Raw genomic sequence first — 27,335 nt, forward strand, 5'->3', positions numbered from 1 at the left:
TGATGATATCGATAGCTCTTCTACAACGGTTAGCGCCGCATGAATGGGCTTTGCTGCGGACATCTCTACGACGCTCTGAATCCATCCATGCCCCCCTCCTAGTCCAGCCATCGTGCTTGATATGTGGCTTGTCGGGCACTGCTGCATGGCCAGCGAAGAGCATCCATCAGTCTTCTGCCACCCGCCCACCTCGTCTCGAAGCAGCAAAAAAAAAAAAAAAAAAAGAAGGAGATTCTACGAGAACGGCATCAAGAACCATGGACAGCAACGGCAACAGCTGCATAAGGCAGACAGGCAGCACGAGAAGCCAAGTTCTCGGGAAGTCGCATGGTGGACGAGAAAGGAGGGGGGGAGGGTCAAGGTTGCGCAAAGCCCAGTCATGCGCTACAGATAGAGACAAAAAAAAGAGATCGGATCATTAAGATCATTGGGGGGAGGGGTTTGTTGGAGATGCAGCGCAAAGTGCATTGTTTCGATACATGGTTTCTGCGCTCTTTGCAGCCGGTACGAGTCCGTTTCTTGATCGTCTACTTCCTTTGATACCGCCGAGACATTTGTAAGCAGAGATTCTGCGTTTCCGTCTTGACGTCTCGAGGGCTCTTCTTCTCTCTCTCTCTCTCTGTGTGTGTATGTGTCTTTGCTCATCATGTTTCTATAACGAGATGCAGCTGATGAAGAGGATTCGAAACGGACGTCTTGGGTCACTGACTGAGCTCAAGTATCGCCCGTTTGCAGAACACTAACTTCATCACTGGCTTCCCAGACGGACCGTTGACGGACAAAACGGGGACAGAGCTTCTAGAAGGCCGTGTTCGTGTGTTAGCGTCTCCTCGTGTTCGAGTCTCAACTCGGAATACGGCGGTTGACGGCCGGACTGGTATGCATAGACACCCCTATCTGGTCCACCGAGGCCAAGACGAACGAACGTGTGAAGCGATATGCAAAGCAGAACCCAAACGTGCCCTTTTTATTTTTTGCCTCCCCGTATTCCAATCAGCTTCAACGCGGAGCCTGCAAGTTCTGTTCCGTATTCTGTGCAGCAAGTCCACTGCTATGTATCCACCTTCGCTGGACCCTTTCCCCTGCGGGTACCTATGCCTATGCAGGACACGAATGGCTTACACAGTCACGCTGCCTATGAAGTCGGACCGAGGGTAAGGTCGACGCTACGAAAGGGTCTTGGTTTCTTCCTTGCCGGTTCGGGAACCAGTGAGTAAATGGGAGAGGCAGAGAGAGAGAGAGGGAGAGAGAAAGCAACACAGAGCGACAGAGTGATCAGGGAGAGTGATGGAGGAGCGAGAGCAGTATCAGCGTCAGAGCGCTTTCGTGTCCCCATGTCCGCCTCGCCGTGCTCGTGAAAGCTGCACAGCGTCAGCCGGGGGAGCCAAGCAGGAATCCAGCGTTCTCCCGCGCTCAATCTCCGTTCGTAGTTTTGGGCGTGTTGTATGTTGCATCCCATGCTTCTTTCTGCCTTGTGCCTTGCCGCTGTACCATGCTGACCGCGAACGCCACTTCTGGGTCGCATTCTTCGCCGAGGCTTTGCGAGGGGCTCTCTCTGCATCTCTCTCTTGTCTCTCTCTCCTTTCTCGGAGAGGGGACTTCAAGGCGCAAGTCTCGATTCATCTAGGCCGGTGGCGCAGACGTCAACAGGGACACCCCAGCCATCTCGGGGAGCATCTCCCCCAGTCTATAGAGGAATGGTGACGATGCAAGAAACCGCACTCGGGCCACATGGTTGGCTGAGGGTACCACACTCACACTCTACTCAAGCGTATCCCTGTACGATGGTATCCGTACTCTGTCCGGATACGCAGTGCCTCTCTCGCCCCCCTGTCGTTAGCATGACGACAGTGGTGAAGTTGGGGTGAACCTCTAGGTTGGCAACCAGCCCTACGGAGAAACAACAGCACATAGCATCTCCAAAAACGCGCCGTGAGTTCCACCTCAGACCGGTTTGTTTACGAAACTTTCCATGCTCAATCAACTCGGCGAAATGCAGTGTTTCGTCGACAACTACACTATTTCCGACAGCTGAGAGGACGCAAGCCTGGGGACGAATGGGCGCGGACGAGTATGATCTCTCCATTGAACGTCCCCAGAGACGACAAACCAGCAACAACGAACAATGTGTCGCGAGGGTGGAGGGGATGATGCATTCACCAGATCCCGAGGCCAGCTGCCTGTTGCCCTCGTCTCCCGTTGTGCACTCTTGTACCACCGCAGCAAATTCTGGTCGACGAGGTACGCAACTGACACAAGAGAAAGACATTTAACAGGAGGCAAAGACATGAGAGAGTAAGTAAGTAAGTCGCCTGGGGCAAAGGGCTGAAATGAGAGAGGGAACAGGGTCTTTGGTCCGTCCGCGAGACTAAGCTCAGCTGGGCAGAAAACGGTGTCGATCTCCGTCAAGGAGCTCACCTCCCCCCCCTTGTCACTGCCACTGACCCCCGGACGGTATGATTTCATGGGTTTGGCGCGAATACGTCACCCGCAGCACCTGCAGGAGGAAGCTGGGAGAGCTTTTGCCTCTGTCGGTCTCAGTCTGCTTCAGTCTTGCACCTCGCAAGCTCTTACGTCCCACCAGTGACCACCACAACCACCACATCCACCACGTCCACAACCACATCACAAGCCCCCTCGTGATGACCAGCCGGTTGATCTGTGTGTGGTGTGCCTCGACATCCTCCTGATGCCTGGCGTGTCTCTCTGCCCCTCTGCCCCCCTCTCTCACACTCTCTCAGCCTCTCTGCCTTGGCCCCCCCCCCTCGCTTGACTTGACGTCTTCCTCGACATCCGGCTTGCCGTCACATACTGTCAGTCAGTTAGTTAGTCTACTCAGATGCTCGGTCCCCTTACCCTCTACGCCATCATCGTTTAGAGATGGAAGCAACGGATTGGACACGGCGCAGATCCGCAGCTTGGAAACGGATACACGCGCGAATACATCCATCCCCCCCCCGGTCAAGCCATCCGTTAACCCCTTCTGCCTCGATCCTCGAGGCACGGTCGGTTTACACTGGACAGGTACATCGTCTCTGCCATTAGTCGACATCTCAAAGTCGACTGGTTCTCCAAGCGACCCCAGGGGCCCGAGTTGGAGTCATCCTCGGGTTGCAACCACATGATTTGCTGCCGCGTCCAAGGCGACGGACTCAAGTAGAGTACACCGGCGAGGTACTACCTGTCCCCCCCCTCGAGTAACCCTGGGCCCCCTTGACGATTGAAGTCACCGTCAGCCATTCGGTTCTGCATTCCATGACAATATTTGTACACTATCGCTGTGAGGGCCGCCGTTTCGGGTCACCACCTTGTTGCTTGTTCAGCATGTAACTAGGGACAAGCAAGGCCCTGTGTTTGCAGTCGACTACTATGTACCTCGCTCTGTCTCTCCATCTCACTCGCTCTCACTCCCACTCTCACTGACACTCATAATCGCACTCTCTTCACCACCGTGTACTTGATCTCCTTGAATGCCGACTCTTGGATCCCCCGGCCTTGCTTTGATCTGCCCTCACCGAACTTGAAGTTATTCTCGGACCTCACGTCGCACACCACAAACCACCCTCGCCCTTCTCGTTCTCTTCCTCGTGATCTTCCCTCTTCAAATCCTCCACTCGCGGACCAGCCTTTCCTTTTTCAACCCTCATCCTCCGTCACCTCGTCACCCACGTTCTCCCGCTCATTCACTCACTCACTCACTCACCCACTCACACCACCCTGGTTAACTGGACCCTCGCAACCGCTCCTCTGATGCCACATCTCGACTGCTGTTCCTGACCTTCATCACTTTCCCTGGTCTTAGCCCGCCCTCCCTATTGCGTATTTCCCGTCGATCACAACCCGACGCGGCGTTCGAGTAGTATTACCCCGGCCACCGTCCCGCGAAACGTGCAGGGCTCGGAAGGGGAACATAGTCCCGTCTCCCTCCTCTCCCCGTCTCATCGACACTTGCTTGCCCGTTATTACTTCCACGACCGCCAGCAAGAACGTTGTATACAACTTTACCAGAGGACAAGTAGCTCGCGCACCAAGCGAGTCAACACCGCCAATACTGACCACAACCACCAACGGCCCCATCACTCCGCCGTGATGAGCAACGGCAACCCAGTCCCCAACCTCAGCGTCGTCGACGCCTTTGCGCGTGCCCTCTACCGCCGCGCAAAGACGTCCGGATCCGTCTTTGCAGATGTATCGACCGTCGTCCGCCGCCTGCACACCGTCCTCAAGCACCTCAGGGTTGAGTCCGAGGATCCGGACTCGCTCCTCAACTCGGACGCGTCGTCCGTCTACGCGCGCCAGCTTGCGCCTCTCGTCGAGGACTGCGACTTTGCCCTTAAGCAGCTCGAGACTATACTCGAAAAGTATGGCGAGGCCACCCGCCTCGAGGAGCGCGAGCTGGACATGGTCGCCATGATCCGCACCAAGCTCGCGAACCAGAAGACCAACATCGACATGTTTCTCGATACGGTGCAGCTGCACAACCCCAGCAAGGCCCAACGCATCGTGGACGAGCAAGGGGGGAACTTGGATAACATCAAAGACAAGGTCGACGCCATCGCCGCGCGGTTGTTTGCGAGGAGAGACAGCGGTATCAGCGAGGACGACGAGGACCTGTGGCAGCAGTTCCGGACAGAGCTGGAAAAAGATGGGTTCTCCAAGGACGTCTTGCGGAAGAACAAGGTACGGACGCGATTGTGAACAGGCGCCGCGAGCAAGCATCCGAACCGGAAACGTAACTAACATGCCTTGGAACACAGGAGGTCTTGCGTGCCTACATCCGCGAGCTGGAGGAATCAACCGGCAACGACGCCACGGCACCGCCCTCAGTCCGCGGCCTCCTCGCCCAGGAGCGCTCGCACTCAAATCCGGCCATGGCAGTCACCCCGGCGTCCCTCCCACACCGAGACGGCCGCGACCCTGGAGAGACGTACGGCTCATACGATGAACGGTACGCGCCGGCAGCAGCAAGAGGCCAGCGGTCCGCACCCGCCATGCCGAACCAGTACAGCACTTTATCGATGTACGAGCGGGAGAACGACACGGAGGACGAGCATAACGACTCTCTGGCGCTCATCTCGACCCGCGACCTGATGGCCATGGACACGGTCAACAATGGCATGGAGAACCTTCGCCTCTCGGCCGCCGCGCAAAACTACAGCACGTCGCCGTCCTCGGCGTCCCCCTCGACCCGTTACCTCCCACCAGACGTGGCCGCCGCCCGCGCAGCCGCCGATTTCTCCCCATCTTCCCCCAACAGCAATAACAACAACAGAAACTTTGGTGTCTCACCGCGCTTCGTGCCCCCTATGCCATCTCATGTCGGCGGCGGAGGCGGCCCTCCCCCGTCGGCCTACGGCGTCTCCCCGCGGACATCCCAGCCCCGAATCGCGCCGGATCGCTATGGCATGGGCATCCCCATGGAGGCCAAGTGGACACGCATCCGCCGCGCCCTCGTCTCCCCCGAGATTCTCGAGCGCGCCGGCGTCCGCTACGAAGCGCGTCCGGACTACGTCGCCGTCCTCGGCGTTCTCACCCGCGAGGAGATCACCAACTACGCCCGCCTCTCCGCCGAAGCCCGCGCGGCACGCTCCTCGAGGCGCCGCAACGGCGGTGCTGGAGGAGTAGAAGGAGGTGATGGTGGTGGTGGTGGTGGTAGTAATGCCGCGCCGACGAGCCACCCTTCCCCCAAGAGCCGCGGCGACTCGCCCGCCTCATCATCAGACGACCCCCTCTGGGACTCTTCCGACAACTCCTCCGACGGGAGCTACCCAGACGACGATCGGAAAGGCAACAAGACGTACTACATCGTCCCACCGCCGTCGTCCGACCGGGAAAAGGGCACCTCCCCCGCCGCGACGGTCCAGCCAAAGCCGATCCTTAAGAACAAGAACGAGAACCATGTGCGATTCGACCCGGAGCCGCACGAGCTCGACCCGAACGCCCCGCCGTCGTCGTCGCCGCGCTCCTACCGCGACGACCGCGACCAGCGGAGAAGACGACCCCCTCGACGGGAGTACAGGGACCGGGACAGGGATCGGGACCGTGGCAGCAGAGACCGCGACGGGCACCACAGGGATCGCGAGCGCGAGCGAGAGCGAGACCGTGACAGGAACAGAGACAGAGACACAGATCGGGACCGCGACCGCGACGGGTTCAGGGACCGAGACAGAGAGAGGGACAGAGATCGCGACAGGGACAGACATCGCGACCGCGACCACTACCCCGGCCGCCACCACCGCGAGCGTTCGGACCGCGACAGGCGCGACAAGAAGAAGGCCTGGGGCGAGACGCTGGGCGCCGTGGGCATCGGCGGCGCCGCGGCCAGTCTGCTGAGTGTTCTGACCGAGGCTGCGTCCGTGTTGTAGGCCCCTCGAGCGCCATCTTCCTCTCGGATAGCCACACCACTTGTACGATGATCCATGTGTTTTCTGTTGAATGGGACTTGCTCCCCCCCCCTCCTGTACCAAACTGTCAGCAGCGTTCTTTTTTGGGGGGGAGCGGTTATCGTTTTTTTGTTCAGTCATACCCTTCACACCTCAGGGCTGCGCCCAAGGGGTACATTCAAATGCATCGACAGACCATCCATCATCGGAATACAGGACACTTAACAACACGCTCGGGAGGAAAAAAAAGAACAAAAAAGCTCCCCCAAATCCCGGATTCAGACTCATGCGTAACTCCCTTTTTTCTTTTCCTTTGTCCTATTAACTGTTTCGAGAAACGCATCATGATACCTTGTACCAAGAGGGGAGGACTGTCGAGCTGTAAGAGACGAAAGTCAGGTGGGGGAGATGTAGATGTACCAGCTATATGAAATCGAAGATACCCAGATTGATGTTTTCTCGTCTGCTATAAACACATCTATCCATTGATATCCCGTAGTCCTCCATCCCACCTCCCTCCCCCCTGTCTTGACGTCGTCGTCCATGTGCTGCCATGTATACAATGCCATCCTTTCCTCGCTGGCCAACGCCCCCCTTAAGGCGAATGAATGGTGAATGAATGATCCTGATGATACTCCGAGCGATTTGAACTTCCAAACGGTTCTATGCAAAATCCCAAACAACATGCGGGCCGCCATCAGAAAATGTCACCGACAATTCGGCGGCTACTTGCGCCGGAGCTGCCTGCCGGTGGCAGGCCTCGCTTCGTCACTAAAGTCGAAGCCCCCTATCGTCGTGATCTTCTTCTTGGTCGTCTGGCTACTGACGGTGGGGGGTTTGCCGTCTCCGCCTCGCATCTTGCTGATGATCTTGTCCCGGTGCTGCTGGGCACCCGGGTCCTGGTACTGGATCTGCGTCGACGGCGGCTGCTGATGTTCGGCGTCCTGCAGCGGCGGGTAGTCGTCTGCCGTGCGGCCCATCGAGTCCATGCGCGACTCGGTGCTTCCACTAGATGCTGCCGACGCGTTGCTGATGGCCCTTCCGAATAGCCGTTTGCGAGGACGTCTTGACTGCTGGCCCGAGTTCTCTTCCTCGAGCACGCTTTCAGAGCTGCGTTTGAAGTCGATGAGGGAGGCTAGCTTGGAAGTCAAGGCCTCCTTCTCAGCCGCCTTTTGAGCATCTCTCTGCCGCTTCAACTCCTCCGCCTCCTCAGCTTCTTTCGGCTTCGTCTCGACTTGGTTTTCTTCGGCCGCCGGCACTGGGTTTACCTGGTCTTCGACAGGGGCTGGCTCCTCCCCGACGGGAGTAGGCGTCGGCCCCATGCTGTCGGCTACGCTCGTGGTTCTGACCAGCGTCCTGGGGGCTTTCGTCGTTGGCTCAGTGTGTGGCGCCTTATTCAGCGCGTTTGAAGTCATGTTTGGTAGCGGCGGCGCCACAGTTCCTGCGCCGAAGCTGTCCATTTGGTGTGTTTTGGCAGTCTGGAATTGTAACGAGGCAGCCAAGTCCACCTTTGCCGACTCTCTCCCCGACTCTGCAAAGGCCATGACCGAGCCCTCTGCTATAGCCGGCACCGGCTTCTGTGTGTCCGAAGGCTTCTGGTAGTCATCGTCTTGGAAGGCGCTGGTGTCGATGCCTCCGGCAACAGTCGAGTGTCTGGCGGCTGGCCTCTTTGAGGCATGAGAGATAGGCTCCGATTGTGTCCTCTGAAAGGCCTGCCTCATTTCTTCCCTGGTGTCCCTGGCTTTTGGCTTGGGCTGGAGCTCAGGAGCCTGTTTCAGCGATGGAAACATGTGTTCCTTCACCGGCACTTTGTAGCCCGTCGTTATACACTCCCATAGCCAATCCGGGTTGACAATGGGGATGTCATTGTCAAGGGCAAATTTGAGCTTCTCCTTTCTCGTATCTGTGAGCGTCCGGCACACCAGTACCGAAGTAGTTTCGTTGAGTCTCGCCGCGAATCTGGCACCAATTTGCCTGACAGCCTTTTCCACGTGGAGAAGGTCGATGCCGGAGAAGCCCGCCGTGCAGATGGACAGGTTGTCGAAGCCGGGGATGGGAAACAGGGGAAAGGGGCGGCCCAGGGCGTGGGTATCAGGGTCGCACAAGGCTTTGTTATGCAAGCACCGCTCGACAAAGAACTCGGTCACTATCTGGATCTTGTCGGCGTGCGCGGAAGGAAGCTGGAAGTGTGTCGACGGCTGCGACTCTTGCGGTACGATGAGAAATCTACGACTCGGGATGACCTCGTAGCCTCTGGAGACCATGCCCTCGAAAGTATCACATACTTGTCCGTCCAGGGAGACGATTGTCTCGGCCAGAATCTTTGATTTCCACGCCTCGAAACCGGCCATGAAAAAGTAACACGCCGAGAAGATGCCTGCGTCGGGGGCGGGCTGGACCATGCGGTCGTGGACGCCCGAGTCTTGGACCTCGATCTTGTCGGCTCTGTCACCGAGCGCGGAGGGCTCGCTGATGGGCTTGCTGCCGAGGATATCGCCCCAGAGCGTGTCTCTTTGGCTGCTGAGCTTCATGCTCGCCGTCTTTCTCAGCTTCCTCTGACCCCCCTCCACGACGCCCGACCTCGCCCTCTTGGCCGATAACACCCTCCGCGGGTTGGCCTTATTCCACGCGCCCTGGCCTTGCTCCTCGGGGGGCATGGCGGGGTCGAAACACTGCTCATCCAAGATCATGCCGCGTTCGATGCTCTGTTCCAGCCATGCCAGCGATACGGTGCGGATGTTCCATGACCTGGCGGCCTTGTATTTCTTTCCTTCGGGTTTGGCGACGATCAAATGAGAGACTCGTTTCGTCAGATCGCCGGTGTAGGCGCCGCCGTTGGCCGTGATCTTTTCGATGATGCTTGCGCGCTGGTCGGCTGTGGTGTGTCAGTAATGACTTGCAATGTGTGGAAACCTAAGAACAACAACTCACGATCGTCGAAGCCTGTCATACAAAGTAGCAAGGCTCCGCGCTTAGCTTCGGCAGGGTTCGTAGCATCGACGACATGGCCGCACGTCTCGAGTGGCTTCAACTGCCACTCTCGCTCCAGGGCGGCAAAGTCGATCTCTGCGTCCTCCATCCACAAATCTCCTACGACGTCAATCCACCTGGCGTCCATAGTCTTGACGTCGTTTCGTTCCTTAGCGACATGGCGGTACTTGGGCGTGTCGTAGTCGCCTACAACGAGATGGGTTACGTCGGGGGTCAGATCGTACTTGTGAATGCCGCCGAGCTCCTCTGTCCTTTTGGCAATCTGGGTCTGCGAAGCATATTAGAGAAAGTGTTCCATACAAATAACCGCACGTGAACAGAAGGCAGGACCTGGAAGAGGGAGAGGGCCGAACGTATGTGCATCGCGATGACTTACTCGCTGGTCTGGCGGGATGCTGGTGCAGCACACGACGACGGCCTTGAAAGGTTGCGCAGGATCGACCGGCGGCTCGCTCGAGTCCCGAGGCTGTAGAGATTCCATTTTATGGCATGTCGGTAGTTGTGTAATCGCAAGAGGCGTAGTGTGGGAACGATGTGAAAGGGCAGAATGCTAGGGCTTGGTGTTGTGATAGTTCGAGGCGCTCTCGATGTTCTTTCAGGTGACGGGACGGCGGCGCGTCGAGGGAAAAAGTCGCGTCTGCTGCCTGCTGCAATCAATTAAACTGATTGCCAGGTACGTGTAGCGGTCATTGTGCGTGGGACATCAGGTAGCTTAGTGACATCCAGCGTGTGATAGTCTTGCACTGTGCCACTCCAGGGTCGGTACATGCTATTGCTTCGCTGAAGTCGAGCTTTGCTACCGTGCTAGCGCGAAAATTCGCACTAGTCCATGGGGCCTAGTGAGTGAGTGAGTGAGTGAGTGAGCGAGTGGGTGTGTAAGCCGTGAGCGTTGAAACAGACTGCGAATAACTTTACAAAACAAAAAGCCTGCAGATTTCTCACCGAAACTATTGAATGGCTAGAAACCGGTGGCTTGTATGGCAATTTGGTGCGAAAATAAGATGCGAAAACTCTCAAAGGTGACATGCATCGGAAGTGTTAACCATCAAGATTAGAGACCCATAATCGGTGTAGCCTGGGTCAGCTGTAACGAGACTAATAAGCTTAAAGGCTTATTGTACTGTTATGGTTCCTCCAGGTGGGTGTACTCAATAAGAGCCTGATGAAGATATTACCTTAGGAAAGTGAGTGTAGGCATGGAAGTGAGCAAGAGGCTAGCTAGGGCACGTTGTAGCTGGATGGGATTGACTGACTGCCTACTATCTAGCTAAGTAGGTAGCTACAGAACCTAAATAGCCTCTACCTAGGCAGGCACTTGGAACCATAAAATGCCCCGCCATGATGGCTCCCGATGCCGCTACCGCCGCCGCTCTGTGGCTGTTATTACCCCACCATCCTGAGGTTCAGCCTTGCTCCCCTCCCAAAGCCTCTTTTCCACTCCACGCCTTCCCTTCCATTCGAGCGCATCTTCTCACCTCCTACTTACTTCTCGGACGACAACCCACTCGTACGCTAAACATTGCGTCTGACATACGACAATCCCTGCGTAGTCGACCTAATCGCTTACGCCCACGCCCCCATTCACGACGACAAACAATACCGACGGCTCTTGCACCTTGGACTGCGACTCTCCCAACTTTCCCGCCCTCGTCGCAAATTGTCAACGAGACTCGACAGTGGCCGATAGCGTCACGCGACTCCCTCCCCCCTCCTCAGGTCACCTCGGTCGCCGATCTTGAACAACCCTTTTCCAGCAGCGATACTGCGGGCCAGACTGAGGTGGAGCTTCTGCCGTCAAAATGCCTCCTTCGTCGACCTCCCAGAAGGCCATGACGACGCAGTTCGTCCAGCTGACTGGCGCCAGCGATCGAACTGCGCAACGGGTATGTCTGAACCGAAGAACATTCAAACCGGTGCCTCCTCCGGTCGTCTTGCAGCTCTGCTGCTCTGCTCCCTGCTTCCGCTTGCCCTCTTGGTCTCGCCCTCCCTTGTCGTCCTGCCCGAATGGTCCTGTCGTGGGATTCATGTTTGTTGGGAGGACGAAGAAACATTTAGGCCTGTTGTGTCTCACCATCCGGTGTTGCGCTGCGCTGCGTGCGTTGACCGACCACAAGTGGCAGTTTGCTTAGCGACGGAGGGGGCAGCTGGGAGACAACGACCTAAACTGGTCATTGACCGATGAGGACGGAGTGCTGACCATGTACGGCAACTAGTATCTCAAGAATGCCAGCTACAAGCTGAACGAAGCTGTCGATGCGTAAGTGCAATCTTTCCATGAGCAGCATGGGCTTTTTTCTTCTTTGTCTCCGCCTTGATTTTCGTTTCGTTTCGTTCCGTTCCGTCGAGCCCGTCGTTGCTTGTCTTGCTTCGTCGGGTCTGCCGTCGCCAGTTGCAGTTACCGCTCTTTTGAATGTTTCCCTTCGGACTATCCTCCCATCGGCTCCGTCATGCGCCGGCCCTTCTCGGGCAATTGGGCCTGCAGCGCAGCGCATGAACACGACGTTGGTACTTAACCTTCGTTTGGTCGCCGGTTCGGTCTGATATACCCTTTTGCGGGGGATTCCCCTCCTCGAAGCGCTGCGCTGCACCGCATCCCCCGAACAAAGGCACCTCCGCAGTTACGAGGTCGCAATCGATTCTCCTTTTCGGGATGCAGGGTTACCTGCACAGCAGGAGAAAGGCCGAGTCGACGCCGACAGCCAAATGCTCCTGAAACATTCAATCTGCACTTAAAATGGCCCTTAAAGGAACCAACGGCCGTGGCAGCCGCCACTCGGCCTGCTATGACCGACCAGTTCTTGTCCATTGGCCGACCTAGTTGGCACCAGCGCCTCGCCTCACGGACTGGACTGGCTGCCATCCTGGTGCCACTCATACGCGGTCATCACAACGGTTCTTTGAAAGGAAAGCCCGGCAACCGTCACTCAGTCTACCCGAACATCCCGGCAACTCGACTGCAGGTCCGATAAACACACATCTCGCCCGTGTTCCAGCTCTTCCTTTTGCTTAGTCTTGTTCATAGTCGACATGCTCGACCCGTGTTGCGCTTGTGAGCCTCTTGTTGCATTTTGAGGGTTGACCGACGTCGAGAACACAATCTGCCTGCGACAAGATGGGCTGGAAAGGGGTCAAGAGCGCGTTGCCCGCCAAGAGCCTGAAACTATGGCCCTCCAAACGGAAAACACCCCCAAACGCACTTGTTATCGAAGAGAAGAACCAGCCTGGGTATTCCACCCATTCACTTTTGACGTGTCCTGAGCAAAGTTGCCAGCTGACTTGTATCTCTGCGGAGCCTAACCATGTTTTATATCGTCTTACGCTGCTTCAGTGGCTCGCGGGTCACCATCGCCGACCGTCTGGACTAGGAGCTAACATTTCACCACCAGGTACTTCTCTGGCGGCAGCGGTACTTCCACACCCACCACTTCAGCTCTCGACACCTCATTGAACCAGATGTTCGACAAGCTCAGAGGTACAGACCACGGAGCCGTCTCTGTCTTGACACTGCTAACACTAGGTAGATGACTCAAAGGATGCGAAAGACAGCCTCGGTCTCGATTCGACTATGGCGTACTTTCAGGACTTGGGCATCAACCTCGAGAATGCCGAACTCCTCGTCGTCATGGAGCTTCTTCAGGCACCTGCTGTGGGCGAGCTGACGAGAAAAGGCTACGTCGACGGCTGGAAGGCAACCGGGTAAGGCGATCCTCGCATCATCAAGCCAATGAAACTAACAGCCAGTGTGTAGCGCCGCGACGCGTCAAGCGCACGTCGCCCATATCAAGTCTTTGGTAAACAGTCTCGCGACCGACCTGGCGTACTTCAGAAAGGTTTATCGACACACCTTTGTCGCCAGCAAGGAGGACAATCAGAAGGCTCTTAACCTCGAGCTTGCCATTGTCTACTGGAACGTCCTGTTCTCGGCTCCTGGTTTGCTGTGGCAGACCAAGAACCATGACTGGTTGGAGTTGTGGTTACAGTTCCTCCAAGAGAAATGGACGCGATCTGTCAACCGCGACATGTGGAACCAGATCCTCGAATTCGCCATCAAGTCGATGGCGGACGAGACGTTGTCGTTCTGGAGCGAAGACGGCGCGTGGCCAAGCGTGGTCGATGACTTTGTGGCTTGGTGTAAGGAAAAAGGAGTCGGCAAGGCCGAGACGATGGATTTGGATGCCTAGAGGTCATGGCGAAGAAGCCTTCCCTTAAGGCCACGAAACCGACGACCAAAAGGCTGTGATAATGACTGGAATGATTCCGACGACAAGAGGACGGAACAAGATTCAGCGCACATTCATACTTGGCACATAGAAGCGGGCTGTCCGTTGACAGCATGGGCCGCTCGAACCATGGGAGCAGGCGTCAGCGGAACGGTGCTGGGCATCATAACCAGCGCATGGGAATTTTCAGCATTAGCCTAGCGCATGCAGTTATGAACAGACTTCAGATTGACACCAACTTGTGTGATCCTAAGTGGCGGCTCTCGCAACAAGAAGAGACTGGAATGTTGTCACAAGACTGGCTGTGGGTGGGTTGGAAACTTCTTCTGTCTATTGTGTTAGTGGCGTGCCACGTAATTGTACACGCCGAGTAGTCGTCGGCCTTTCACATGTGCAATCCAATGTCCCCGGCACCGGCTCGGGATGTTCTCGTATCATACACCGTCCACCAGTTTGATGCTGCTTCTCAGCCACCCGGCGCGGGGGGAGATTCCATCATCCCCGTCTTCCAGACTACATCTGCAACCCTAGTCTATCTCTACCAGCGCGATCGTGGCTTTTCTCTTCTTTGTCATCTCTCTTTCATGCCGTACGGTATGCCATTCCAGCCCTCCCGGAGGGGGGATGTCTACCGGTCCCACTTGACTTCGCCGAAGCGGGCTGTGGTCTCGAGCTTGCCGTCGCCAAGCTTGACGTGGGCGGTGCGAATGACGCGGGGGTCAAGGTTGATGGTGGTGCGCATGTCGGTGTGGGTGGAAGAGGAGGCGTCGTAGCGCATGACGAAGTAGTGGCCGGTCTTGTGCTTCATCTGGGCCTTGGAGATGGGGCGCGGCAGGGCGAAGACTCCCCAGTTGGAGATGCCGCGGATGACGCCGCCGTTGCGGAGAACGATTTGGCCGGCGGTGAGGGCGATTCTGGAAGGGTATGGGTTAGAACGTGGTCTTGTTTGCAGTGGAAGCGTTGCGTTCGAGGGGCGAAAGGGACACGGAGGTGATGGGGATGGAACATAGGGAACGCGTACTCCTTCACCTCGGCAAGACTGCCAGGTCGCACCTATAGATGGCGTTAGTCATCTCAAATCGTTAAGGAAAAATAATCCGCGGGAGGCACGGCGAGCGACTTACAATTCCTATGAGTTCGTACAACATCTTGTGACCGACATTGACGCTCTAACAGAGATGGTTCGAGGTTCGGCGGAGCGCTCCCAGCTTGCGATTGCGAACTGCCAAATTATTTCGGGGTGGCATGCGCCACAGGATGGAATTTTCCGGGATGTGGCTGAGGCAACAAACAGGGGGAGAGCGGGGCAGCAGAGGAGCTACAGCCACGGCAGTGTCGCATAGCCCATCCGCACTGTTCATGCAGACGGATTAGCCAATCGAGGTGGCGAGATTGTCATCAACAAGGTCTCGCGATATGCTTCAAAGGTCCAAAGAAACTAATTGGCTTAATGGAGTAAAATTACACATGTTTACACGGCCATTTGCATGAAGACCAAGCTAGTTTTACAGTGATATACTACATTATGTAAGTCAGCCAGCACCAGTGCAACCTCGCTCAACAGGTGAGCCGCAAATGAATGAGATGATGGTCGGCTCTTAGATCTGATATTTGCTCGTGGCCCGCCATAAACGCCAAGGGAGCTTCCAGCTCGCCTTCACAGCCCAGGGGTCGAAGTTGGTCCCCTCAAGATTCGTGAGGTACTCCTGAGCCGGCACCGACTCGAGCAGCACGCCGAAGCCACGCCGGATATCCCGCTGCGTGTCGTCTTCCTCGTGCTCGTACACATGCTCCGCCTCGCCCTGGTGCTCAAATTCGTGTCCGGCCCCCTGACCAGCCTGGAGGCTCTTGAGCATCTCGCGCGCCGTGATGAGGTGGTCGTTGGCCCGCGTCGCTACCGCGAACACGGCGTCCTGGAACCCCTCCGCCTGCGGGCCGTACCTGAAAACGTCCTCCTCGCGCAGGTTGGCCTCGGCCATGACGTCAAGCGGGAGCAGCAACGCAGGGTCCTGGCGCCCGCCGCCCGGTCCGGCGTGCGATTTCGCGGGTTGCTGCTGGGGCGCCGCGAGTACGGGGATGCCGCGCAGGACGGCGACGATGCCGCACGCCTTGCCGATGTGGCTCGCCAGGTGGTCCACGTGCATTGAGCGCAGCGGCATGGCGGCCAGCGTGGCGTACATGAGCGTCGAGTACGTGTTCTCCGCGTACTCCTCCAGCGCGGCCAGCGATGCGTAAGGCCGATTATCCATGTGCCTTTCGCGCGTCCTGATGAGACGCTGCACCCAGAACTTGATCGAGCTCGCCGTGCCGCTGGTCGACCGCGCGCGCAAGTCCTGGAGAGCCTGGTGAAGGAGCAGGCAGATGGGCTCGGCGGGGGGATTGCCGGCGAAAGTCTTGTCGATGGACTCGCGCCAGAACTGCATGCGCATCTGGCCGATGGCCGGGTTCGAGACGAGCTCCGGGAGGCGGACAAGTTCGAGGTTGAGGCTGCGAAGGGCGAGGTAGGCGTCTGCTGTCCGGACTGGGACAAGGCGGCTGATCAGGTGAGCATCGTAGTCGCTATGTCTGAAGAGGCGGTATCATTAGCAACGGTAAGTGATTTAGTGGGGGGGGGGGGGGGGGGGGGGGCGGGTGGTAGAAAAGAGGCGCGATCACGAGGTGGACATACTGGAGCTGTGACTGACAGTACTTCCTCGCCTTGACGACGTCTGCTTCGGTGACGATGCCTCTGGTGCCCCGTGGAGGAGCCTGGATGAGCCTTCTCAGGCCATGGCCGGCGATCCGTGTACGATTCATTCAGGAGAGTACGCTGGTGTGATGCGCCATGTTGGGGCGGGAGTTTCTGTCCGTTGCGAAATGATGCAGCTCAATGGCAGTGGGACCCTTTTTTTTTTTTTTTTGCGGTCCGGATGCACTAACACTAAAATCCCGAGGTCCAGCCTTTTGGCCACCACCCCAGCAATGACGTCTTTGCGGCGGGAGTTTTAATGGAGATTACGTTAGCACACACGCGGTCACATGATTTCCCGACGCGTTCCAGTCGCGATGGGTTCGATTGCCACGCGTTTCCAGTTTTGGGACAGAATGCCATGCTACTTTTTTGTCATCTCGTTCAATGTTGGTGATGCTCTCAACTCGTCCTGCTTTGCCTGCTCTTCAATGGCAGCAGTAACATAAAGCGTCATGGAATACCCAGGATCTCCCGAGCCTCCGGCGAAGAGGAGACGATTTTTCACAGCCGAAGACGACGCCGTGAGCCATCAGTCAAGCCCGGCTCTCCCCACTCCGCCTGCGCACCCGAAGCAGCGCTTCTTCCGAGATGCCGATGAAGAGTCGACCCAGATCAAAAGCGAAGATGTGAAACCACCCTCGTCGCCCACTAGATCTCGCACTCCCCTCGCCGACCAAGCGATCGAAGATGCTTCCAACCGCTCCGCCCCGCCGCTGGATACCCAGCGCGAAGAGTCCGCCATGACGTTTGACCAGGAAGCCTTCGAGAGCTTCGTTGGAGACAAGGTTTCCTCAGACGTACTGGATGTGATTCGGGACAACTGTGGGGACAGTCTTGAGCGCGCGGTCAATATGTACTTTGACGGCACCTGGAAGGACTTCAAGAAAAAGTCTCACTCCATCACTTCCTTTGCTCGACCATCCCCTACCTCCACAAACCTGCCGACACCAGACTTGTCGATGGAAGATCCGCCGAAGCCCGTCATCAGACGCACGATGCCTGAAGCTCGATACATTGGTTCACTTGGCGTCGAAGGATGGGCTACCCGCAGCGGTTCGAATCTTCTCAACCACGGAGACGTCGTCAAGATCGAACGGCAGAAAGTCCAGGCACCCCAGGCTACACGGGTCAAGACAAAGTTCGGTGTCACAACTGTCGCTCCTCGTGGTGCATCGGCCGCCTCGAGACGAGTTGACGTAATGGTGCGGTTTACGAACGGCAGCGGGTTCGAGATTGGCAGGTTGGCCAAGGAGACGGCTGAATGGGTCTCGACGTTGATAGATCAAAAGATCTGCAAGTTCGAGGGTGTATGTGTGTACGCCCCTGAGCGACTACGGACCAACGACACCGTCTTCATCCAGCTGAAATGCTACCTACTGGCCTCGGCTTTTCACCGACCCGGATTCGCCATCTCTGACAACAGGGCGGCTGGATTTTTCGAGGAGAAGGAGTCATCAGAGGAGAAGGAGCTGCGTCTTCGACAGGTGGCTCTGGTGAAGCTGCTGCAGGAGATTAACCTCGAACCCACACGGGCGAACGCGACCGCAAGTAAAAACCAACGACAAGGTCTGCTTCAAGCCGCTGAAATGGATGACAAGAAGGAGAAAGACTCTTCCAGGCCAGGAACCAAAGAGCCGGGATCCTCCCCTCCTTCAGATGAGCAAGAAGACGGCGAAGAGCTTGAACAAGACCAACTCGACGCGTTGTACCGCAAAGCCCAATCGTTCGACTTCAACACCCCAGAGGCAGAGCCTGCAGCCACTTTCGCCATGGACTTGAGACCATACCAGAAGCAAGCACTACACTGGATGATGACAAAAGAGAAGGACCAGAAGAGTAACAGAGAGCCGAGCATGCACCCCTTGTGGGAAGAATATGCTTGGCCACTCAAGGACACGGACGAAAAGGAGCTTCCTCAGGTCCAAGACCAGCAACACTTCTACGTCAACCCATACTCGGGTGATCTGTCACTGGACTTCCCCGTCCAGGAACAAAACTGCCTGGGCGGTATCTTAGCCGATGAGATGGGTCTCGGCAAGACGATTCAGATGCTCAGCTTGGTTCACTCCCATCGATCTGACATCTCCCAACTGGCCAAGGCGAGTGGCGGCGCTCTAACATCTGTCAACGAACTCCCGAGGCTCGCTTCTAATTCCTCGAGTATCCTATCGGCACCATGCACGACACTCGTTGTGGCGCCCATGTCGCTGCTGTCTCAGTGGCAGAGTGAGGCGGAAAAGGCTTCGAAAGAAGGCACCCTCAAGGCCATAGTGTACTATGGTAACGACAAGGCCAATAACCTGCAAGCTCTGTGCTGCGCAGCGAGCGCGGCGTCTGCCCCTGACGTGGTCATTACAAGCTATGGCGTGGTGTTGTCGGAGTTCAACCAAGTCGCCACCAAGAGGGTGGACAAGTCGGCCCATACTGGCATCTTTTCCCTGAACTTCTTCCGTGTAATTCTCGACGAGGCCCATCACATCAAGAACCGAGGGTCCAAGACCGCCAAGGCTTGCTACGAGATATCCGCCGAACACCGATGGGTGTTGACTGGAACGCCAATCGTCAACAAGTTGGAGGATCTTTTCAGCCTGGTTCGTTTCCTACGCGTGGAGCCCTGGAACAACTTTTCGTTCTGGAAGACGTTCATTACGGTACCCTTCGAGTCCAAGGACTTCATGAGAGCGCTTGATGTTGTGCAGACGGTACTGGAGCCTTTGGTTCTCAGGCGTACCAAGGACATGAAGACGCCTGACGGTGAACCGTAAGTACCGCCTCCTCTCGTTGGTGGGCGTTTGCTAACCTCGAAAAGCTTGGTTCCGCTGCCTCCAAAACACGTCGAGATTGTCGACGTGGAGTTGAGCCAGACAGAACGGGAGATTTATGACTACATCTTTACGAGAGCCAAGCAATCGTTTCGGGAGAACGTGGAAGCGGGCACAGTCATGAAGGCATTCACAAGTATCTTTGCCCATATCTTGCGTCTCCGTCAATCCTGTTGCCACCCTGTCTTGGTGAGGAACAAGGAGCTAGTAGCCGACGAGGTGGAAGCTGGAGCTGCGGCGGACCTGGCAGCAGGACTCGCCGACGACATGGATTTGGGTTCTCTCATTGAACATTTCACGGCCGCGGTGTCGGAATCCGAATCTGGTACTGCCGCTTTTGGGGCTCACATCCTCGGTCAGATTCGTGACGAGGCCGAAAACGAGTGTCCGATCTGCGCCGAGGAGCCAATGATTGAGCAGACCGTCACTGGATGCTGGCACTCGGCCTGCAAGAAGTGTCTGCTGGACTACATGAAGCACCAGACGGACCGCCACAAGGTGCCGACGTGTCCCAACTGCCGCGCGGAAATTAACTACCGGGACCTCTTCGAGGTCGTTCGTCATGACGATGACCCGGACATGTTCCAGAAGTCCAAGATCAGCCTGCAGCGGTTGGGGATCAACAACTCGTCGGCCAAAGTCGTGGCGCTCATCAAGGCTCTGCGCGAGCTCAGAAAGGAGCATCCGCGTGTCAAATCGGTCATCTTCAGCCAGTTCACGTCGTTCCTGTCGCTCATCGAGCCGGCCCTGGCGCGGGTCAACATCAAATTCCTCCGCCTTGACGGCTCCATGGCACAAAAGGCGAGAGCGGCGGTCTTGGACGAGTTCCAGGAGTCTAAGACGTTCACCGTGTTGCTCCTGAGTCTCCGTGCCGGCGGCGTGGGACTCAACCTGACTTCCGCGAAACGTGTTTACATGATGGACCCCTGGTGGAGTTTTGCGGTCGAGGCTCAGGCGATCGATCGTGTGCACCGAATGGGGCAGGACGAGGAGGTCAAGGTATATCGCTTCATCGTCAAGGAGAGCGTGGAGGAGAGGATGCTCCGGGTCCAGGACCGGAAGAAGTTTATGTGAGTCGTCTCTTCTCTCTTGCACCGCTGGATGGAGAGTGTTTGCTGACCTGCCTCGCCTAGTGCCACGTCTCTGGGCATGATGAGTGACGAGGAGAAGAAGCTCCAGCGAATTGAGGACATTAAGGAGCTGCTTAGTTAAACGGGAGGGATGTGGGCAATGAATTTTGTGTGCTGCATGGCGGGCATGTGATGATGAGCAAGGCGCAACGGTGGGGATTGATTGGCTCCGGATGGTACGATTGTGTCGTTGATGAGAAGACATCGCGTGTATCGCAATCGCATGAGCGAGGGCTACGGCGATCAGGTTTGGTATGAACCGATAAACAAATACGCCAGACGCATATACTGGACAATTGGCAGACATGACTCTGACTGTGGGTAGAGCGGACTTTCTCTGAGCCTGAGAAAACATGCGGATTTATTGTCTACAGTAACAGTCACCATAAAGTCGGCGATAAGACATCACCAACCTTGACTTGTGCCGGGATGCGATTTCTACTTGTGTTGGCATTACTTACAACCATCTTGGCGCTTGATCATCGTCATTAAGCTGAGTTGGATAGCGGTCTGACTCAAGAGGGCATTGGTGACTGAGAAGCAAGAAGGGGATGATGACATTGTCCAAGGAATCAAGCTCTCTCCGTCCTACAACTCTTTATTTCTCGACTTTAACTTCAACGTCCACATTGACAGTCACATAACGCAGTGTCTCTCTGAAAGGATAGTTACATTTGCTTGCTTTTATGAGATTAATGAGACGCGGAAGCTTGAGTCTTCTGAGTACATTCAACTTGCTCTCCTCACCCTTTGTTAACCGCGCATTATGAGCTCTTTCGACTCCGGCATCCATTGTTTTTCTCTTTTTGTTTCATACATATTCACATGTATTCAAGAAAAGAGCTGGTCCGTGGGAAGCAAACCGGTTTAAGATGAAATGCCCATGATGGAACAGACGAAAGAGCCGAGAAGCCCTCGTGAGATCTGAAGTAGCCGTTTCTTGTGCTGCCATCGTCGGGATTGGGACACTTGTCAAGACCATGTCCCACTCAGACAATGCGGGTTGACTCGAAGTCGCAGCCAATATTCAAAAGCTCCTGGTGCCTGTCATTGCCGGACCTTCCCACTGAGGGAGGCTCATCACTCAATAGGTACCACGCAGTAGACTTATACACACCCCATCCGTAGTATTCATCGGGAGCCTTCCAGGTCTCAAAGTGCCCTTATTGATTCCATCCCCTGATAAAACCACGCGAGTTATTATCCAAAGGCTAGAGAAGCCTAAAGGCAGCACTGCCGACTTCACTGGGCTGCCTCACACTATACCTCATCCACCACCAACCACCAACCACCACCACGACAAAATATCGCACGCCGGAACTGCAGCAGACGAAGGTCATCCAAAACACGGAAAAGACATTAAGACAAATTTTTTCTGCTTGCAGAAAGGGAATAACAGCCTACTGACTCTCGTCACTCACGAGTCCACCCGAATGTGTCTCACATCCGCCGGGGGGAAAAGAGGACTTGGGGGCAGGCGGCCACTCAATCACATGGGAAATGCACCATCACCACTTCACCACATGACCACGACGACCCGCGACTCGCCAGCGCCACCACCGAGCGCAAGCTAAATAAACACCAACGAGTCACTCCCGAACCATAAGAAAAGGGAACAGAAGGGGAAAAAAGGAAGTAGACAGTCGGTTATTTCTCTCCAAATTGTAAATCAGCACCAACACTTTGACGCTCACTCCTACGCACTTACACACTCGTACACTTACACTCGTTCACTGCTTCTACTGCACACTTTCAAGCACTTTTTCGATGCATCCTTACTTTACACGACCATGGACGGCTTATTACGAACACTAACGCGCTCCCGAAACACGGCGCCGTCCCCGAGCCGCGGCAGCCGCAACCGAAACCGCGACCGTGACCGCGATCGCGACCGATACGGCGGTGGAGGAGGAGGGAACCATCATGGCCAGATCGAAATTATTCTCGAGACACTCGCGCGGGGACTCGTCGAATATGCTGTTCACAGGTACATGAAGAAGCTCGGCGGCGACGACGACAAGGGAGGAAGACACCACGACGACCGGCGCCTCAGCACCCGGGGCAACAGCCGCCACGACGATGACGAGCGCGCTAGAGGCGGCGTTCCGAACTTGGACGTGGAGATGCTGGAGCACCTAGGCAAGAACATCCTCTCCAAGGCCGTAGACCGCTTCGGCGGCGGCAACGGTGGCGAAGACGAGCGAGAAGAGCGTGAGGATACGAGAGCCAACGCAAAGGGTCACGGGCACGGGAGGGACAGGGCGTACAGCAGGAACCGATACAACCACTCGCGCGAGCGTTCCCAGGATCGATCCCGCAGACGGAGTCACCGCCACCATAACGACGACGGCAGCGGCGGCGGCGGCGGCGGCGGTAGCAAGGACGACGAAGAGGACGGCGAGCGCAAGCGGCATCGCAGCCCCCGCGACGGGCACTCGTCCCCGTCGAGACAACACCAGCAGCGCGACGACGGCCACAGTCATGGCGGCCGCCGACGCGGACGCAGGACCGACTACGCGCCGCTGGTCGAGAGCCTGGAGACGCTGTCCAACACCCTCATTTCCTTGAACGAGCGGCAGCCGGGCCACCCGAACTGCGAGTTCTACGACGCCTTCGTGGAGCGGTCAGGAAAGACGCAAGACGCGATCGGGGCGGTGCTGTTGCGGATCCGGGAGAGGGAGGAGAGGAGGGAGGAGAGGCGTGGTCGGCGGCGGAGCTGAGGGCGTTCCGGAAACTGGAGAGAAGGGGAGAGGAGATGCAAGAGAGTAAGAAGAACAAGCTTGGAGGGGGAGAGACGAAAGAGCGAGAATGCGGGAGAGCGTCGAGCGGCGATACAGATAGATGAGATGATACCACGATCGTGATTTCCAACGGCGGCGGCTTTGGTCGACAATACCCAGATTGCTTGTTCTGTTTTAGGTTTTCGGGAAACGACACATCAAGGGGAGGGGAGGGAAACCGCTGTGGTTTTATTCAAGTTTGTACAATAGATTTCTAGAATACTCGTACCCTTTCCCACCCGTTGTGTTTGCTGCCTGCGGGCACACACACACACACACACACGTATACGCATCTGAAGGGGGAGGGGGGATACAAGGTCAGCAATGGCAACAATGTAGATCATGAACACAAACACTGACTGAGATGGGGGTCTACATACCGGCCGTCTGGTGATGTGTACGACCTTGGGCGACAGATACTAGCGGCTTGGGATTGTGGGCAAGTGAGTCAAAGGGGGATATGGATCTGGCCACTTGGGGCATGCCTGAAACGGATTCCCGCGAGATATACTTGTACCTTCATTGTCTTCAGCACGAGGACGACTTCTATAGAAGATAACGGCGCGTTTGACTGCTTCCATTGGTCTAGCTGGGAGCTTGTGACTGAGGCCTGTTGTCGTCCCATCTTCATGTTTGCGGGCCGCGGCAGACAGGCAACGGGAGGGCGGCCGTCCATACGCTCCAGCTCATCCCATCGAAACGTATGGATTGCGGTAGAGACCAGGCGGTTTCCCTCATAAAGGTGCCCAATATAAAAGATCAGACGCTTCCCTCTATAAGAAGAGCGAGAACGCGATCCACCGTCAGTTGTTGGGCGTTTTTAGATGAGAGGTGTGATCCACTCACCATGTCCATCCATTCTGGGCCTGTACGACGTCCGACTGAACGGGAACTTCTTCTGACGAGCATTTAAAGGGGAGAGAAACAGACGAAGAAAGAAAACATAACAGTCAGACTGAAACAGTTCATCAGTCAGAAATGCAGTGTGCGTTATTGATAGTATTCCTTGATAAAACGCCAAAGATAATCTACGCAAACATGGCGCCGATCCCAGACATCATCGTCAACGCAGAGAACGCCGAAGTGGTGGCGGCATCCATCTTACATCACCTCGCCCGTCGCGACGAAGAAAAGTCCCGCACGGCGGGCTGGATCGTCGGGTTGCTCGTGACCGGCTGCATCATCCTTACCCTCATATACTACTGCCTCGACGACGCCTTCGGGATGAAGCCACGCAAAGGCAAGAAGAAGTCCCCCCCCCATTTGTAACTCCCATCACGTTCCATGCATCTAACATACGCAAAAGCCCGCCGCGTCCATGATGAAGATTCGCAAACTCAGTCGGCGGACGCTCCCCCTACATACGCCGCTCACACATATACTACTCGAGCCCATACTCATCAGCATCCGCCTCGCGCCCGCGTACGGACGCACCACCACCATCACCACGGGCACGTCCACACCCACCGCCACAGAAACGGGACACGGCACCAGAGAAACAGCCACAGGGCGAACAGAACAAGACCCCACTCCAACGCGGTCCGCCACGGCCAACACGCCTCGCAAGACACCGGCTCGACCGTCCGGCTCTTGCCGCCGCATATCGTGGCCGCCATGCCCATATTCTCACCGGCCACAGCGGCACCGGTAGCTGGGATGGGAGGTGATGCGTTCGTCGGCTACGGTCCCGCGCCGGATCAAGACCTCGGGCCGGGGTGGGTTGCGGATCCCAACTTCCGCCTTGAGCAGGTTCCCGCCGGGAGGGATGGCGGCGGTGGCGGCGACAGATGCTGGCCCCCGCTCTTTGCCGCCTTTCGTGGGGCGCCCAGAGGAGCGGCTCGAGATCCGAGGCGGGAGGCTGCCGGGGAGAGGCAGGCGCACATGAATGACGATGAGATGGAGGCTGCGTGATCTCATCTGGCTGCGAAAAGGGGTGACTGGATCCGTCACCGTCGAATGTTTCCTTTGTGGGAGAGAGAGAAAGAATGAAACAGAAAGGATTATAGAGAGAGGGGGGAGGAAGAGGAGAGAGAGAGAGAGAGACATGCCCCCTAATTTTTTGCCCTCCCTGATCAAGTCTATCGACCATGGGGGGGCGTAGACAGAGTCTATTCTCGATGCTCAGGCAAGTCTAGAAGCCGAGAAGACATAGAAGTAGTGCAAAAGCTAAAACAAGATCAATTCAATCAACTAAAGATACACACCGCAAACGTAGAATGCTAATCTGATCAGCAGCAACTGTCGCTTTCGTCGGCGCCTGGTAATCGCCGTGCCCGTAGCACATGTGCAAACTCCCGCTTAAAGCAAGCCTCTGACCGTCGCACACACCAACATAACTTACACCACATCGATGGACGTGTGAGATGAGCAAGTCTGTTGCTGATGTTAGTACAGTACCATCACGTGGGGAATTTGTGTGTTGACGCACTCAAGCTTGCTCGTCTGTCCCTTTTTCCTGCCTATGCCAGCAGTAGTAGTTTTCCTACTCAAGCATCAACTCGCAACCGGGCCGCTTCGCTATTCCTCCGGAGGCGGGTCGACCGGTGGATCGGCCGGGGGGTCGGCAGGAGGGTCGGCGGGAGGGTCGGCGGGCGCAGCGCTTGCCGGAGCAGCAGAAGGCGGGGCCGAAGGAGACGGGTGGGATGCCGAGGCGTCGTCGGCCGAGCTCTTGGAGCTCCTGGAGCTGACCGACTTGTGGTGATGATAGTGGTGGCTGCGGCGGGCGCGACGACGTCGGCGGCGGCTAATCTTCTTGAGAGATACTCTGTAGTAGTAGAGGAATGCGCCCGCTCCGAGCAGAAAGATAAGAACGGCGACGCCAACTGTGATACCGACAGTGAGGTCGGTCGTCTGTCCACCAGAGATGGAGACCTGTCTATCTATGAGAGCTTGTGGCCGTGAAACTTCGAGTGAACGGCCCTCCGTCTCGGGTCCGAAGCTCCTTGGCGCTCGGTCGCCGGATGGCAGAGGGATATACATCCAACACGACTAGGACTGACTAGGACGGAATGTGACAAAAGGAGGTGTAGAGTACAGGTGGATGATCAATGGTTCACGCAGCTGGGAGGCCGAAATCGTACGGAGAGAGAGAGAGAGAGGAGATGTAAACATGGTAAAGCACAAAAGCAGACAAGACAGACGGACATGGCATGGCAAAATGCTCAAGGCTCGCGAAGCGTATTTAAACCCGGAGCTGTCCACCTCCTCGCGAGCTGGCCATGGGCTGCCATTGACCATTGGCAGGGTGAAAGAGAAGGAGGGAGTCGACGGTGCAGCTGACAACTCGCCTTCGGGCTGATGGAGATTCAGTGATGGATTCCGAGAGGGCGACGCCGGGGAGCGCATATGCAAGAGCAGCATCGCGCAGCGAATGCGGAGGAGAGGTAGAGTGCCAAACTGTGTGTGTGTATGTATGTCCTCAAGCTGGAGACTGAGCGAGCCAAGATGGGGAAGGGGGGATAAGGAGGAGCAGAGAGACCGCGTGCTGGGGACGATTATGCGGGCTTCATGCAGCTGCCAAACCAATGAACCGGTGACAGGCGTGGTGATGGATGGTCCTCCCCCCATTCCCCCCCTCCCACAGCGGTTCCCGCACTCGTCGGGCCGCTCGTAGCCCAAGCTTGATCGGTTGGACCCTTTCTGCTGATGGTGTCGTGGGGGAGGGCAGTTTCCTCCAGTCAAGTCGGATGAGGCTTTCGTCGTCCATTGGCATGGCCATGGGATAAATGACGGTGGCCTGCTGTTGAGGTGAGGTGATGGCAGCATCTGCGCACTGGCTGATCTGGCTAGTTCGTACCTAGGTTAAAACGCTCGAGGAAGTTCGCCTCCACCGATGAGCATCACACTGATTCGCCGGATGTGACAAGTCGAGAAACGACGGACAAAGTCAACTGGAAGGAAACGAATAAACGCTTGGAGCTGGTTGGGCATCAAGGCTGTCTTCAAGTGTCAAGGGGTCACTGGGCTGGGTCAGGATTCAGTCAGTCCCCGCCGCTTGGACGAACTCACGATCGAACACGTTGGCAAGTGCCAAAGGTTAACCAGGGCTTGGGCTTGTCCCGAGGGTCCGGCGGGGCTGGGGAGAGTGTGTGTGTTCATCGTGACAGAGACGAGTCGGTGACGGGAGATGTTGGAGGAGGATGCATCGTCGAATGGGTCTTGCAAGCTCATCCCTGGGGCAGATTCAGGCCATGACTTACATAATCAATTTAATGACTCAGCCAACCTTGATGGGCAATTCCCCTCGGGTATCTGTAAGGGAAGGAAGGGTATTACCTA

General features: G+C 56.5%; 11 protein-coding genes across 11 annotated transcripts; 6 read left to right on the forward strand and 5 right to left on the reverse strand.

Moving 5' to 3' along the window:
- Positions 1-3,093: 3,093 nt before the first annotated feature.
- Positions 3,094-6,831, forward strand: CDEST_00081 (uncharacterized protein). Its single transcript, XM_062916240.1, has 2 exons — positions 3,094-4,680; positions 4,758-6,831. Exons 1-2 carry the CDS (start codon positions 4,090-4,092, stop codon positions 6,363-6,365), a joined length of 2,199 nt encoding a protein of 732 aa, XP_062772291.1. The 5' UTR covers positions 3,094-4,089; the 3' UTR covers positions 6,366-6,831.
- Positions 6,832-9,984, reverse strand: CDEST_00082 (Putative BRCT domain-containing protein). The gene is made up of 3 exons (XM_062916241.1): positions 9,751-9,984; positions 9,315-9,642; positions 6,832-9,258 (listed from the first exon to the last, which is right to left on the reverse strand). Exons 1-3 carry the CDS (start codon positions 9,853-9,855, stop codon positions 7,109-7,111), a joined length of 2,583 nt encoding a protein of 860 aa, XP_062772292.1. The 5' UTR covers positions 9,856-9,984; the 3' UTR covers positions 6,832-7,108.
- An 827-nt stretch (positions 9,985-10,811) lies between these two features.
- CDEST_00083 (Putative defective-in-cullin neddylation protein) lies at positions 10,812-13,829 on the forward strand. The gene is made up of 5 exons (XM_062916242.1): positions 10,812-11,257; positions 11,588-11,631; positions 12,761-12,846; positions 12,896-13,070; positions 13,123-13,829. The coding sequence occupies exons 1-5, from the start codon at positions 11,174-11,176 to the stop codon at positions 13,553-13,555; spliced, it is 822 nt and encodes a 273-aa protein (XP_062772293.1). The 5' UTR covers positions 10,812-11,173; the 3' UTR covers positions 13,556-13,829.
- Positions 13,830-13,901: 72 nt separating this feature from the next.
- Positions 13,902-14,795, reverse strand: CDEST_00084 (Putative small ribosomal subunit protein bS6). The gene is made up of 3 exons (XM_062916243.1): positions 14,719-14,795; positions 14,616-14,647; positions 13,902-14,508 (listed from the first exon to the last, which is right to left on the reverse strand). The coding sequence occupies exons 1-3, from the start codon at positions 14,740-14,742 to the stop codon at positions 14,223-14,225; spliced, it is 342 nt and encodes a 113-aa protein (XP_062772294.1). The 5' UTR covers positions 14,743-14,795; the 3' UTR covers positions 13,902-14,222.
- A 247-nt stretch (positions 14,796-15,042) lies between these two features.
- On the reverse strand, positions 15,043-16,475 carry CDEST_00085 (Putative squalene/phytoene synthase, isoprenoid synthase domain superfamily). The gene is made up of 2 exons (XM_062916244.1): positions 16,263-16,475; positions 15,043-16,159 (listed from the first exon to the last, which is right to left on the reverse strand). Exons 1-2 carry the CDS (start codon positions 16,388-16,390, stop codon positions 15,193-15,195), a joined length of 1,095 nt encoding a protein of 364 aa, XP_062772295.1. The 5' UTR covers positions 16,391-16,475; the 3' UTR covers positions 15,043-15,192.
- A 217-nt stretch (positions 16,476-16,692) lies between these two features.
- Positions 16,693-20,768, forward strand: CDEST_00086 (Putative helicase, Zinc finger, RING-type, Zinc finger, RING/FYVE/PHD-type, HIRAN). Its single transcript, XM_062916245.1, has 3 exons — positions 16,693-19,086; positions 19,135-20,217; positions 20,281-20,768. Exons 1-3 carry the CDS (start codon positions 16,778-16,780, stop codon positions 20,357-20,359), a joined length of 3,471 nt encoding a protein of 1,156 aa, XP_062772296.1. The 5' UTR covers positions 16,693-16,777; the 3' UTR covers positions 20,360-20,768.
- Positions 20,769-21,909: 1,141 nt separating this feature from the next.
- CDEST_00087 (uncharacterized protein) lies at positions 21,910-22,998 on the forward strand. Its single transcript, XM_062916246.1, has one exon. The coding sequence runs from the start codon at positions 22,068-22,070 to the stop codon at positions 22,995-22,997; it is 930 nt and encodes a 309-aa protein (XP_062772297.1). The 5' UTR covers positions 21,910-22,067; the 3' UTR covers position 22,998.
- Positions 22,999-24,095: 1,097 nt separating this feature from the next.
- CDEST_00088 (uncharacterized protein) lies at positions 24,096-24,326 on the forward strand (the record flags this gene model as incomplete). The annotated part of the gene is made up of 1 exon (XM_062916247.1): positions 24,096-24,326. One exon carries the CDS (start codon positions 24,096-24,098, stop codon positions 24,324-24,326), a length of 231 nt encoding a protein of 76 aa, XP_062772298.1.
- A 15-nt stretch (positions 24,327-24,341) lies between these two features.
- On the forward strand, positions 24,342-24,968 carry CDEST_00089 (uncharacterized protein; the record flags this gene model as incomplete). Its single annotated transcript, XM_062916248.1, has 1 exon — positions 24,342-24,968. The coding sequence occupies one exon, from the start codon at positions 24,342-24,344 to the stop codon at positions 24,966-24,968; it is 627 nt and encodes a 208-aa protein (XP_062772299.1).
- A 183-nt stretch (positions 24,969-25,151) lies between these two features.
- Positions 25,152-26,037, reverse strand: CDEST_00090 (uncharacterized protein). The gene is made up of 2 exons (XM_062916249.1): positions 25,486-26,037; positions 25,152-25,430 (listed from the first exon to the last, which is right to left on the reverse strand). Exon 1 carries the CDS (start codon positions 26,034-26,036, stop codon positions 25,575-25,577), a length of 462 nt encoding a protein of 153 aa, XP_062772300.1. The 5' UTR covers position 26,037; the 3' UTR covers positions 25,152-25,430; positions 25,486-25,574.
- A 1-nt stretch (position 26,038) lies between these two features.
- On the reverse strand, positions 26,039-27,195 carry CDEST_00091 (uncharacterized protein). The gene is made up of 2 exons (XM_062916250.1): positions 27,066-27,195; positions 26,039-27,016 (listed from the first exon to the last, which is right to left on the reverse strand). Exon 2 carries the CDS (start codon positions 26,820-26,822, stop codon positions 26,046-26,048), a length of 777 nt encoding a protein of 258 aa, XP_062772301.1. The 5' UTR covers positions 26,823-27,016; positions 27,066-27,195; the 3' UTR covers positions 26,039-26,045.
- Between the last annotated feature and the right edge of the window lie 140 nt (positions 27,196-27,335).

Source organism: Colletotrichum destructivum, chromosome 1 (genome assembly GCF_034447905.1).
Source record: "Colletotrichum destructivum chromosome 1, complete sequence".
NCBI lineage: Eukaryota > Fungi > Ascomycota > Sordariomycetes > Glomerellales > Glomerellaceae > Colletotrichum > Colletotrichum destructivum.